The sequence below is a fragment of the Leptonychotes weddellii genome, chromosome 2 (assembly GCF_054177405.1).
Source record: "Leptonychotes weddellii isolate Sample4059 chromosome 2, ASM5417740v2, whole genome shotgun sequence".
Lineage (NCBI taxonomy): Eukaryota > Metazoa > Chordata > Mammalia > Carnivora > Phocidae > Leptonychotes > Leptonychotes weddellii.
This window is the reverse complement of record NC_138370.1, coordinates 87,299,166-87,312,876: the sequence shown is the minus strand read 5'-3', so window position 1 is coordinate 87,312,876 and position 13,711 is coordinate 87,299,166. Positions and strand designations below refer to the sequence as shown.

Here is a 13,711-nt window from a genome sequence, read left to right as displayed (position 1 = left end):
AAAAAAAAAAAAAAGACTGAGAGGTAGAGACAAAGGTTTTTTTTGTTTTTCTTAAAGATTTTTTTTTATTTATTTGACAGAGGGAGACACAGCAGGAGAGGGAACACAAGCAGGGAGAGTGGGAGAGGGAGAAGCAGACCTCCCGAGGAGCAGGGAGCCCGATGTGGGGCTCGATCCCAGCACCCTGGGATCATGACCTGAGCCGAAGGCAGATGCTTAACGACTGAGCCACCCAGGCACCCCAGAGACAAAGGTTTATTAACAATAGAGATGTTCCTTTAGAAAAGGGAATTGGTGTGAGGAAGTAAAAGAGAGAAGATCAATTTAAATATATTGTAGAGGGACGCCTGGGTGGCTCAGTTAGTTGAGCGACTGCCTTCGGCTCAGGTCATGATCCTGGAGTCCCTGGATCGAGTCCTGCATCGGGCTCCCTGCTCGGCGGGGAGTCTGCTTCTCCCTCTGACCCTCCCCCCTCTCATGCTCTCTCTCTCTCATTCTCTCTCTCAAATAAATAAATAAAAATATTTAAAAATAAATAAATATATTGTAGAGTTATTGCTGGTGGTATAGCTACATTGGAGAAGTTTGGCAGTTTCTTAAAAAGTTAGTGTCAACTTACACAGCCCAGCAGTTCCATGCCTAGGAATCTACTCAGGAGAAATGATAGTACATTTTCAGTCAAAGACTTTCATGTGAATGTTCCATGGCAGCATTGTTCATAATAGCCCCAAACTGGAAACAATCCAAATGTTCATCAACTGGTAAGTCAAAAAACAAAATGTGGTATATCCACACAGTGGAATACTATTCAGCAGTAAAAAGGACCAAACTAGTGATATATACTGTAAGATGGATGAAACATGCTAACTTCAAAGGAAGCAGACACAAAAGACAAAATTGTTTGGTTCCACTTACATAGAATGCTTGGGGCTGGGAGTGGGAGTGAGAAGTGACTGCAAATAGACTCGGAGATTTTGGCGGGGGGGTATTGGAAAGGTCAAAAAACTGGATTGTGGTAATAGTTGCATAATTCTAAATTTACTCCAAAGTGCCTAGATACATACTTACGATGAATGGATTTTGTGGTATTTATACCCCATTAAAGCTTTTTGACATATGCATAAAGTTTTAAGGAACATGAGTGGCAAAGTCGAACAGGTAATTGTGAAAGAGTTAATTTAGGTACTCAACTGACGATTAAAGGAATTATATTTTTTAATACTTGATGTGCAAGGTGTTTTTTTATGTTTATAATTTAGTGGCTAATTATTGAAGCTTTTATTTTCAAACAGTATACACCTGAAGAGCGAGATCCTGTACCGTTAAGCATCCACCACATGCCCATTTGTGTCAGTTTTGCCTTCTTCCAGCAGGGGTAAGTCTCATGCTTCTCATGGGCTAAAATTGTACATGTAGCTAGGAACTTTTTTGTTCTGTTCAAATGTGCTGTGGATAGATGAACAAACACCTCCTCTAATATTAAAGCACCTTATATATATTTTTTTCTTCATTTGTGAGAGCATTAGTTGGCAAAGAGCTTTCTTAATGGAAGTGACAAATTCTTCTGTAATGAAGAGACTTCACAACACTTTTCATAGGATACTTATAAATTTCCTGCAGGAAGGGACGCCTGGGTGGCTTAGTCGGTTAAGCGTCTGCCTTCGGCTCAGGTCATGATCCCAGGGTCCTGGGATTGAGTCGCATCGGGCTTCTTGCTTGGCGGAGAGCCTGCTTCTCCCTCTACCTGCTCTGCCTGCCGCTCCCCCTGCTTGTGCTCTCTCTCTCTGACAAAAAAATAAAATCTTTAAAAAAATAAATAAATTTCTTGCAGATGGTGGTGCTAGAGATGTACAGGTGTTAATAGAATTGTGTGCTAGGCTCTAATTCAGGAAAGTAGGCTGAGAATTACTGTGGATTAATGGAAGATAGGACTTTGGAGCATATTAGAGGAGCAAGTCACAAGGGGGAATGGTTCACAAATGGGATAAATCTAGTTTTCTTCAGCTCTCTAGTAGTTTCTTCACAACTTACTAATTCTTCCTACAACAGAAAAACTGGAGTCTTAGGTCCATGTAGTGGTGCCTTTCAATGAAAATTTGAGCCTTAAATCTTCTCGGAAACAAAGGGAGATACAAATAAGATATTGTTGGGGTGCCTGGGTGGCTCAGTCTTTAATCAACTGCCTTTGGCTCAGGGCGTGATCCCAGAGTGCTGGGATCGAGCCCCGCATCGGGCTCCCTGCTCCACGGGGAAGCCTGCTTCTCCCTCTCCTACTCCCCCTGCTTGTGTTCCCTCTCTCTCTGTGTCTCTGTCAAATAAATAAAATCTTTAATAAATAAATAAATAAATAAGATATTGTAACAATTTTATGAATAAAAACTAGGGAAGCTTTCAATTTTTAGTCATTGTAGTGTAGAATTTCATTAGTGGGAAGTAGACCAGCACTGTAGAAATACAACATGAGCCATATATGTAATTTAAAATTTTCTAGTAGCCACATTAAAAGTAAAAAGAAACCGGGAAAATTGATTTTGATATATATTTTATCTTATATGTAAAATATTATCTTAACATGTAGTATAAAAATTATTCATGAGATATTTTACATTTTTTTATTTCTACTAAATCTTTGAAATCTAGTATTTTTCACTCACGTACATCTCAGTCTGGACTAGCTAAAGCTCAATAGCCTAGAGGCCAACATTGGACAGTGCAGAAATAGTATTCTTTTAATGAGCCATTAGCAGAACCTAGAAGCACTTCAGGATCTAGGACACTAGGGGACATTTAAAATTAACAAATTAATATTATGTTTTTATTAATGAGCAACAAGTTGTTTAACCAAAATGATAGCATTAGGTTTAGATTATATATTATTTAAAGAAAACCAATATGAACTTAAGTGAGTTTACTTTAATAGCTAGTGATATCCCCTTAGCATTTATTTTGTCCATAAAAATATAATTCTTATCTCTTTTCCCATTAAAATGACTCACATCTACAGGCTCAGACCTTCACTGTGTTGACTTTATTAATGCTATCTTTTTTTTTTTTTTTAAGATTTTATTTATTTATTTGAGAGAGAGAGAATGAGAGACAGCACGAGACGGAGGAGGGTAGAGGGAGAAGCAGACCCCCTGCTGAGCAGGGAGCCCGATGTGGGACTCGATCCCAGGACTCCAGGATCATGACCTGAGCCGAAGGCAGTCGCCTAACCAACTGAGCCACCCAGGCACCCTATTAATGCTATCTTTTAAAAATATTCAGTATCTTAAAATTGACAAGCATTCAGCCTCAGATTTGCTCAGGTCCATTTAACATTCATTTCAGTACATATTTATTGGTGGATCCCAATGAACGAGAAGAACGTGTAATGGATGGCCTGCTGGTGATTGCCATGAACAAGCATCGAGAGATTTGTACTATCCAGTCCAGTGGTGGGATAATGCTGCTGAAAGATCAAGTTAGTGCTTTGATTAATGTTCTATTAAGAATAGGTCTTTTCTTTTTAGAAGCTTTTTCTTTGTTTTGTTTTGCTTTTTCTTGTTTTTTTTAACTAAAAGCCATCAATGATATTTTCAGTGATTGATTCTAGGATATGTTAGAATCTGGTTTCAATATTATTACATTCTGTTGACTGGTGGCTACAAGGTTTCCTTTCTTCCTTGCTGCTCCCATGTATGGCCCTCCAGGGTCTAACCCTTCTACATAGAGGAACACTTTTTTCTTCCCAGTGAGAAAAGAGATTCATCTCCCTATTCAAAAAAAAAAATAAAAAGGTGTCAAAAAGGTAGAAATTAGGTACTCTCAGAAATTGGGTTCAGTAAGCAGTAGTTCTCAAATCCAGCTACATATCAGATTCACATAAAGGCTTCTAGAAAATAGATTGGCATATAGCATGTAGCACAGGTTGGGCACAGAGGCTGCTTTAGTTGGAATTCCAGTTCTGCCTTATATTAACTGACCTTTTGCAAATGATTTCCTATCTTTGTGCCTTGGCTTCTTTATGTGTAAAATAGGGAATAAAGTTATGTGTCGACACCTTGTTAAGGAATGTTAAGGATAAACACATGGGCATATTGCACTGTATAGCATATATTAAATGTGCCATGTTAGTTTCTATTACCAGTATTATGACCACTATCAGATCCCTATTTCCAGAGATTCTGATCCATTAGGTCCGTGAGGCCTGGGAATCTTTGCTTTATAGTTTCCCAGGGGATACTGCAGCCGTATCTTGAATTAATGCTTTGGATCACTCACATAGAAAGGTAGTTAGTGCATCCCTGAGTATATAATGTATGTCTGTGGCCTTTTCAGTGGTATCTTTTATACTGTCAGAGAAGTTTTTGAGTCTGTTTTCTTAACGTGATAATCCTTCAGATACTTTAAAACAAGTCTCACATTTTGCATTCGTGTTTACATTGTATTTTTGTATTTTAAAAGGTCAAGCTTATATTTTAAAGGTAGAAAAACCATTCTCATATTTCTAGTTTTGTTAGAGAAAGCTGTGTAGTTTGTTGTCTTTAAATAATAGAATGCACTTTTATAAATAGGTTTTGAGATGTAGTAAAATAGCTGGTGTGAAAGTACTGGAAATTACAGAGCTAATACAGAAGGCTTTGGAGAATGACCAGAAAGTAAGGTAAGTTTAATTTTTTTTAGAACTAAATGGTCTTTTTATTTTTAACAGATTTTTCTGTTAAGGACTTTTCTTCCATAAGAGTAACCATATTAATTTTCACACTCCCATTTTTCCTTATCTGTTAATCTAAGTTGAATATACGGGAGTGTTATATTGTATTCCACTTTAAATATAATCTGAATTGAGAAGCCACATAATATTGGTCTTTAAAAAAATTAACATTTTCTTTAGAAAAAAGAATCTAGTAGCTTAAACTAACAGAAGTAACACAAACTGGGGTTGGTTCTCTGCTTCTTCTATAACCCAGCACTTCAGTGTCTTCTGTAATGTGGGAGGTAATACCTACTTGGTAGGGCTGGTTTGAGGATTAGAAAGTAATATACTTAAAGCACTTAGCACTTGCCTGGCACGTGGTTCAATAAATTAATTATAGTAACTTTTTATTATTTCTCTTGATAAGCATAATAAATTGGTAAGGTTAAGTTAGTCAGATAGCTTTTTTCCCCAGTGTTCCTCTCCCATCAAAAGGATAAAATGGTTAACTTTTCCCTTCCTGTTTTCTCTTCCATCTATCATTCCCCCTCCTCCACCTCTCCCCACCCCCAAATAAAAAACCCACACAGGAAAGAAGGTGGAAAATTTGGCTTTGCAGAGTCTATAGCAAGTCAAAGGATCACAGCATTTAAAATGGAAAAGGCCCCTATTGATACCTCCGATGTAGAAGAGAAAGCAGAAGAAATTATTGCTGAAGCTGAGCCTCCTTCAGAAGTGTATCTTTATTGGATGGTTTTTTCAGTAACAACATGATTCATAACACTTCTGGCATTATTAGGTATATGTGAAGGGTGTACATACTGAAGTTTGTTTTCTGAAGCACTGTTAGAGAAAACATTTAAGATACAAGACAGTGATTAGTCTTATTAAGTCTTCGATATAACATCCACCTCTTCAACTATCCTACAAAAACCGAAAATTTTCTATCTTGTTAGCCAATTTATAGCGTTTTATTTTCCTTTGGAAAATTGTTCCTTAATCTTAGTTAAGCACTTTATATATATACTATTACATATTATTCTTGGAAATTATTTATTCACCCATTTGCCATATTTAGAACTGCAACTGTTGAGAGCCAGTATGTCTCGATGTTTCTCACCATTGTTTCCATAAAATCTTACCTGAGTTACGTTTTTTCTTGCTTATTGTTCAGCCACCCATAGTGTAGCTATTAGTGACATTTTTTCGCACAAACTTGATGCACACTTCAGTCTTAAAACTTTTACTCTCATCTTTTTCAGCACTGCATCAAATAGCAGTATTTTTGTTACTCATAATTTTCTTAACTTGTTAAGTGTTTCTAATCCTGTGCTTTGGACTCCTGGAACTGCCCAAATTGGAGAGGGAATAGAAAACTCCTGGGGTGATCTTGAAGACTCTGAGAAGGAAGAGGACGATGAAGATGGCACTGATGAAGCAATCATTCTTGATAGTATAAAAATGGACACTGGAGTAGAAGTCTCCAATATTGGAAGCCAAGGTAGGTAACACTTCATTTATGGCTTCTATGTAATTATATATATTATATATATATATACTTTCCTATTTTAGGGATATACTAAAATATATATACTTTCCTATTTTAGGGATCTTATTTTTATATTAGCAGTTCCTTTTTTAGAGGGGCTAAGTATTTTGTGATTTAAATTTCAGTTAAACTGTTGATGCTAACTACAATATTAACTCCAATTGTTTTCTAAAAGAATGTGCTTATCTTTGTGGAGTTGTGGTACTCTGGTATGTAGTGGCATTTTTAGTTAAAAATGTTTTGTTCTTTTTTTCTATGTATATCTGGGCCAGTTTTAAAGGGATGAGTTTCTTAAAAAGTTCATTCCTGCATGCTGTTTTTTCTTTGTAGTTTCTAGACTCAAACATAAAAAACCCGTGTCATATCATAACATGTATTAGAACTGTCCAAATGGAACTGTTTATAATGTTAGAAATGTTCTGTATGTACACTGTTCAATAAATATAATAGCCACTAGCCACATGCAGATGTTGAGCATTTGAAATGTGGTTTGTGACAGAAGAATTCTAAATTTTAATCTTAGCTAATATAAAATTAAATAGCTATATATGGCTGTTAATAGAGCAGTATTAGAACATACAAAACTCTAGAATCACTTGGAATAATGGTAGTCCTGGATGTTCTTTGCATTCTGAAAGCTGTAGAACTGGAGAAAATTGTTTTTAACTTGTGGATATTTTTACTATTCAGAAAACCAAATGCTTGCTTGGCCCATAATAATCATGAATTGAGTTTTTCAAACCCAAATCATACAAGGATGGATGCAGCAAGTAGGCTGGCAGAGAACTAAAGGGTGTATTTACTAAATCTAGCTGAAAAAAAAAGTGTTGATACTGTTTAGGTATGTAATGTACATACCTGCCTACCTACAGGGAATGAAATTATCTGTAAACATTACTGAGAGCCTGCCAGGGTTTTTTGTAAGGAAAAAAAAAAAAAATCCCCATCAATTGGGAACCTTTTTCAGCTTTCCTAGTGGTTACTTCTATTTGGTATTCTTCTTCCAGACCTTGCTGTATGTATTTATTTACTATATATTTACACCAATATAAGCTGCTTTAAGCACTTATATTTAAAGGACTGTGAATGAATCTTTAGAATTTTTTCATGTCATCAGCCACATTTTTAAATGCTACACAGAATTCTAGCTTTGGCAATAACTAGGTTGGCTTAATAACATTCCCTTATTGATAAATGTTACCATTTTCTGTTATAGTGCTGCAGTAAAGCATCTTTGCATAGGCCTCTTTATATATTTGTGAAATATTTTTCTAAGATTAGTAAGATTAATACCTAAACATTCAGTTACTGCTTTGAAGAGTAATATTTTCAACTGAATAATGAAAGTGGACCTAAGATAATTGGGAGGATAAGGCAGGTAAAGCCTTTGTAAAGCATATGAACATAAGGAGAAACTAATTGAAAACTCAGATTGATTTATATACATCATTAACTAAGGCTCGGGAGAAAAATTGGCAAAAGATATAAAGTAATTCTCAAATACAAATGGCCAGTAACATATTTTATGGGCAACCCTAGTAGTAATGAAATAAATTCAAAGCAAAAAGGGATGTTTTCTAACTACTGTATCAGACAGTATTAAAATTTAGGGCACCTGAGTGGTTCAGGTTAAGCATCTGACTCTTGATTTTTGCTCAGGTCATGATCTCAGGGTCATGGGATCAAGCCCCAGTTCGGGCTCCACGCTCAGTGTAGAGTCTGCTTGTTCCTCTCCCTCTGTTCCTCCCCCTGCTTGTGCTCTCTTTCTCTCCTCAAATAAAATCTTGAAGAAAAAAAAAAATACCACCATTGGCAAGGGTGCATAGGGAAATGAGTTTTTCATATAAATTGAAACAGTATTTTGGGTGGATTTGGCAAAATATCTTTTAGAATATATATACCTTTTGACCTAATAATTCGGTTTCTAGGTATTTTCCTTTCAGTGTTGTTTATAATAGGGAGAAGTTATATAGACTTTCCCCCCTATTACGACATGTACAAAATGGTCATATAATTACAGAATTTTTAGGAAGTAAAGAAAGTATGTGTTATTTTTCAGAGCTTTGCCAAGGAGTCACTTCAGGGAAGGAAAGAACAAGTAGTTCTGTAAGCCTTAACTCAAGAGTAGCTGGGGCTATTTGTATGGAAATAGAGTATTAGAACTGCTGACATAAACCCACACAGAAATTTTCCAAGAGAGTATACTTACATTGTTTCCTTAACATTTTCTTAAAGATGCCCCTATAGTACTCTCAGACAGTGAAGAAGAAGAAATGATCATTTTAGAACCAGACAAGAACCCAAAGAAAATAAGGTAACAAATTTCTGGTTTATTTCAAATGTATACACATAAGTCAAGACTTCTCTGGTTTTATTCTTACCATATTCTACTATAAACAAAGACACCCCTTTTTTATTTGAAATCCGGCTGTTCTTTCTATGGTTTCTTCAAACTGAGATTTAAAAACAGGACCTAATTCTATAAAAATGTATGGATGCCTTTTAAGGTTACTGCATTTTATTCTTAGTTGGCAAATGTTACATATTCTCCTGGGGGGAAAAAAAAGTCTCCTATTTTGGTAGTCCAAAATTTAACGAGCAGAATGGTGTAAGTCTGGTAAACCATCCATGGTATCGGCTTTCTAGTGCTAATACTGTAAGTAAACTGTTAATTTATTTTATTCACAGAACACAAACCATCAGTGCAAAACAAGAAAAAGCACCAAGTAAAAAGCCAGTGAAAAAGAGAAAAAAGAAGAGAGCTGCTAATTGAAGTTCACATAGTTGTATATTTGTGTATATAACTATTAAAAGGATATTTATTCAGTGCTAATAACTTGAGTATTTTTCTATTCACAAATCCATTATAAAATCTAGTTGATTCTTTATATAATTTTTTACATTATGCTTTAAAATAAACCTTCTGGACAATTTAGCAGGTTTTAAATAATTGTCACTTCAGTAAAGTGGAGAAATTGGGAATGAAAAAGCATTTTCTTAGTGTGTACAAAGGGCTGAAAGATTCTCAGGATCATCACAACTGATAAATAAGCACAGATTTATTACAGATATGCTTAAATTATGCTCAAGTCACCAAATTGATCCAGTTCCTTGGGAAAAATGAGTGTTCAAACTTTTATCTGTTTTCCTAAAACTATTTTTTAATTTCAGGAGAAGCCTTTCCAGTTCCCTTCTGTAGTAAATCAAATTAATTCTTCTGAGTGATATCATAAAGTCAAATCAGATTTGACTTAACAAACCAAATTTTCCAAATCCATTTATTAGTTCTTATTCTTACTGTGCTGACAGCTGGCATCATTTAATACTTTAACAAAAGCACTTAAAATTAGCCAAATAGCTAAAATAGTTACATGTACAAAAGATATACAAATTAAAACCATTTAAAAAGTAATAGATACCATAATTTGTACTTGACCATAACTCTATTCAGAAATGATTGTAAAATTAAAACCTTACAAAAACTGTACACCATATACTTTGAGTGATTTACATCTTAGAAAACAAAGGCAGTCTTTCACTGTTACACATTTAGTGTCTCTGGTGGGTTGAGGAGAGAAACACCATGATACCTGTAAGTAGGAAAAAAACTCAGTAAATATTCATTGGGTAAAGGAGATCACGGAATGATAGATATAACAGGAACTGAGAAATGCTGTTTCTATTCTGATTGAGTTAGTGAATCATTGGTCCACAAAATATGCATGCATGCGTGCCCCATTCCTCTCCCCTCTTCTCCCTCAAATGCAGGACATAAAGCATAACTACAACCTACTCAAAACACCTGGCCTGCTAAGAGGAGGCTATGCCTGTTTTGTGAATCCTTTGATAAAGTTAAAATATCAAGGATCTCAATCATACAGTAACCTGGAAAAGCAAGCTTCTTTAGTATCTATTCATGTTAATTCTTACTTTGAACTTTTATACTTTTCTCTTATTGACTGTTGTGCATGCTGTGGTGCTCTGAGGTAGGTCTGGTGAAGGTCCATGAGACAAGGCTTAAGATTTTCCAAGGTATATCCAGTCTTTTGAACTAAAGATTCAGGCTGCAGAGAAGGGAGTAGAGAACCACTGAGTTTTGTTTTTAGCAACAGACACTAAACACAATGAGGTAGTATTGGCATTAAACTTGAGTTTTGTTAAATTTCAAGAGTAACACCTCCAACTAACAAATCTTCCAGATTTCTCAAGCCATTATTCCGTCTTTTATGTTGACTTTGATCAATTTTTACTACTTTCCCTTCCAGCAGCAGGTCTTATGGCCCTAATTCTTTAAGCACACCTTTCAAACCCAAGTAATAACTTTCTACCTAACAAGCAAACATGTTACTAAACAGGTAGGACACTTTAAACAGCATATATTTTTTGATCAGTTTTTCTAGGTAAGTACCTCTATACCAGCAACACTTGTATAGGACAGTTATCTAACTTACCTGGCACAGATATTTAAGTTGCAAGACAGATGTGTGAAGACATGGTGATACATACCCAGCTCTGTCCTGTGACTGTGTAGAGTGCTAAATGAAAAGCTGCTGCAGCAATAACTGATGGCAGATACTTTAGGTAGGGGTCAGCATCTATCAGACTTAGTTCTCCCAAAAACTGGAATGAAAAAGCAAATATACTTTATGATCACAAGAGCTCTAGAATTCAAGCCTCAAATTTTTGCCTTATGCCCTAGGCCACTCTTTAAGAGTGGCTCTATGGCAGGACACCTGGGTGGCTCAGTTGGTTAAGCGCCTGCCTTCAGCTCAGGTCATGATCCCAGGGTCCTGGGGTCAAGCCCCACGTCTGGCTCCCTGCTCAATGGGGAGTCTGCTCCCGCTCACTCTCCCTCTGTGCTCTCTCTCAAATCTTTAAAAGACTGGCTCTATGGCAACCAAAGAAAAAAACCCATAGCCTTATCTATCCTCATCCTGTACTTTTTCCTCTTTTAATAATTTTTAAAACTCTTCTGGCTACCACTTCCTAAGACTTCATCCTCATACCACTATTCTTAGTACTTTCCCAGTTCATGTTATCTTTTGCCAGTGGTAGACTATCTTTATACTGCAACACTAATTTGTCCCCGAAATACTAAATCCCTTGACCAAAGCTATAAAATTAAACTCTGTGACCTAAGAATCTTCATTCAACAAAATGAAAACTTACCATTGCTAAACTTTCAACTTTGCAGTTGGCAGACGGCTGGTGCAGAAAGTATTGGGTAAGAAACTGATTTATTGTTGGTGCAGCTAGGTCAAAAGCAAGCACTTTCAAAACTAGGTGCTCCATTCTCAGGACCTGTTTCTTGGTATAGGTATCATCTGTAATGTACACAAACTCTGCTACTTCTGGGGGATATATTTCTTCAAACTTTCTACAATGAAAAAAGTTTTAAGTAATCAGTCCTTCCAAAAAGAGAAGCAAGCTGTTTATCTAATTCTGAAATCCCTTTAGCAGAATACATGAAATGAGTCCAAAACCTAAACTCCACTAATTGCCTGTTTCCCCTGATACTTGACCATTTCCAGTAGAGCTAGATAAATGCTAACTAAAAGACCCAAATCCATCCAGGACTTGGGATTTTGTCCCAATGCATTTAAAGGATATAAGAGGCAAGAGAGTTCCCAAGATGGGAATAATGCCAGAGTTCACCAAGTAACTGAAAATTTAGGAAATTCTTAGAAAAATAAACATTTTTAGTTTTTTAATTTAGTTAATTTCCATGGGAGAAGATTTTATGCCAGAAAGCACTTTTTGATGGAAGGAACCACACTTTCAAACTTGGTAATCTAGTCCTAGTGTATTAAAATGTAGCCAGTCTCCCATCTTCATTCAAGTAAGTACCCTGGAATCTAGATCTGGGAAAATTAATTAATTAGTTTCACACACTGTTTCATACTGCTACCCCTAAAGCAGTCACTGACTTTCTGCCTTCTGTATATATTAATATGTCACAATGTTAAAAATCACAACTTGTGGGCGCCTGGGTGGCTCAGCTGGTTAAGCAACTGCCTTTGGCTCAGTTCATGATCCTGGAGTCCCTGGATCAAGTCCCACATCGGGCTCCTTGCTCAGCAGGAAGTCTGCTTCTCCCTCTGGCCCTCCCCCCTCTCATGTGCCTCTCTCTCATTCTCTCTCTCTCAAATAAATAAAATCTTAAAAAAATAAAAATCACAACTTCTTCCCTACATAGAAGCATATCAATCACTTTTAATCCAACAAACCAAGTTGGACTTACGAGGCCAATAGCATAGCAGCAGTGCCCACAAGCTGAAGTTTTCCTCTCAACACAGACATCGATGAAAGGAACCTATCAATGTAGTTCACAGCCAAGTGCAGGGTCTCATTCTGTAGTTTATATTCTTCTCCTACTTCAACTAACCAGTCCACAAGGATAGCCCTCATACTGTTAGTGATGTCTGGCTGTTTCTTCATGTAACCCACTTTAGGCTTACATTTAACCTGTTGAGAAAGTTACTTACTATAATGTTAAAATTGCAATTAGATTATTCTACCATTAACAAAGATGCTACATACCAGAAACATAAGTATAACATTAGAATAATTCACTAGCAGTTAAAAAACTTAAAAACATCCTGTTTCATTTTGCCACAAGGAATAAACAACAGTGTAAGAACTGGATTCCAAGAGCTCTTACCTCCATTTCCCTAAGGTATGTGTGAATGTCCTCATGGTAGTCTGGGACTTCATTGACACTCAGTGGCTTTTCATCTTCTAATACAATTGATATGTCCATAGTATGTGGTGACTCTGGGAGAATATAAAAGTATGATTAAGTTCATTGTTTAATTTTCTAATTAATTTAATAGCCAAAACTGATAGCCCTTGTAAGGCGTCCCATACGAAAGCATTTCTTTCATCCAACTAAAAAGGGCTTCTTATGACAAAGTACATAGAATATTTCACTCTGGTTTTAGTACCTCTGTCCACTTGGTTTTAATCAACAAGAGAAAATACTGATAGGCCACTAAAAGGAAAGTGCATTTGAAGATGTATTATGTTCAAGTGTCACTCATATTCTATGAGAGAGAAGAGCAGATGGCACAGTGATCCTGTGAAGACAGAGTTAAAATCCAAGTTTTGTGATATTATGTAGTATTTACCCTAAGAGATTTTGCAGACCCCAAAGTCTGATAAATTCGAAGTACAATGTAGCAATAACTAGAAGGAGGGCTAACGTGTCAATGAAAATTAGGTTTGTTATGAGCCGTTCAAACAATTTGGCACTACAATCAACAAGTGTTTCATGTTTTGTAATTTTTTTTTTTTTTTTTTTTTTAAAGATTTTATTTATTTTTTTGACAGAGAGAGAGACATAGCGAGAGCAGGAACACAAGCAGGGGGAGTGGGAGAGGGAGAAGCAGGCTTCCCGCAGAGCAGGGAGCCCGATGTGGGACTCGATCCCAGGACCCTGGGATCATGACCTGAGCCGAAGGCAGACGCTTAACGACTGAGCCACC

General features: G+C 36.3%; 2 protein-coding genes across 2 annotated transcripts in view; one reads left to right on the top strand and one right to left on the bottom strand.

Moving 5' to 3' along the window:
- The first annotated feature begins 1,252 nt into the window (after nucleotides 1-1,252).
- EXOSC9 (exosome component 9) lies at nucleotides 1,253-9,063 on the top strand. Its single transcript, XM_081811938.1, has 7 exons — nucleotides 1,253-1,375; nucleotides 3,331-3,463; nucleotides 4,557-4,645; nucleotides 5,269-5,415; nucleotides 5,995-6,179; nucleotides 8,463-8,541; nucleotides 8,916-9,063. Exons 1-7 carry the CDS (start codon nucleotides 1,338-1,340, stop codon nucleotides 8,998-9,000), a joined length of 756 nt encoding a protein of 251 aa, XP_081668064.1. The 5' UTR covers nucleotides 1,253-1,337; the 3' UTR covers nucleotides 9,001-9,063.
- CCNA2 (cyclin A2) overlaps nucleotides 8,538-13,711 on the bottom strand; it is a 7,556-nt gene continuing 2,382 nt past the window's right edge. The window contains exons 3-8 of the mRNA XM_031035687.2: nucleotides 12,889-13,001; nucleotides 12,469-12,692; nucleotides 11,397-11,604; nucleotides 10,734-10,847; nucleotides 10,158-10,291; nucleotides 8,538-9,817 (exon numbers count right to left, since the gene is read on the bottom strand). Coding sequence (XP_030891547.1) covers nucleotides 9,769-9,817; nucleotides 10,158-10,291; nucleotides 10,734-10,847; nucleotides 11,397-11,604; nucleotides 12,469-12,692; nucleotides 12,889-13,001 — 842 coding nt within the window. The 3' untranslated portion in view covers nucleotides 8,538-9,768. The remainder of the gene's footprint in view (nucleotides 9,818-10,157; nucleotides 10,292-10,733; nucleotides 10,848-11,396; nucleotides 11,605-12,468; nucleotides 12,693-12,888; nucleotides 13,002-13,711) is intronic.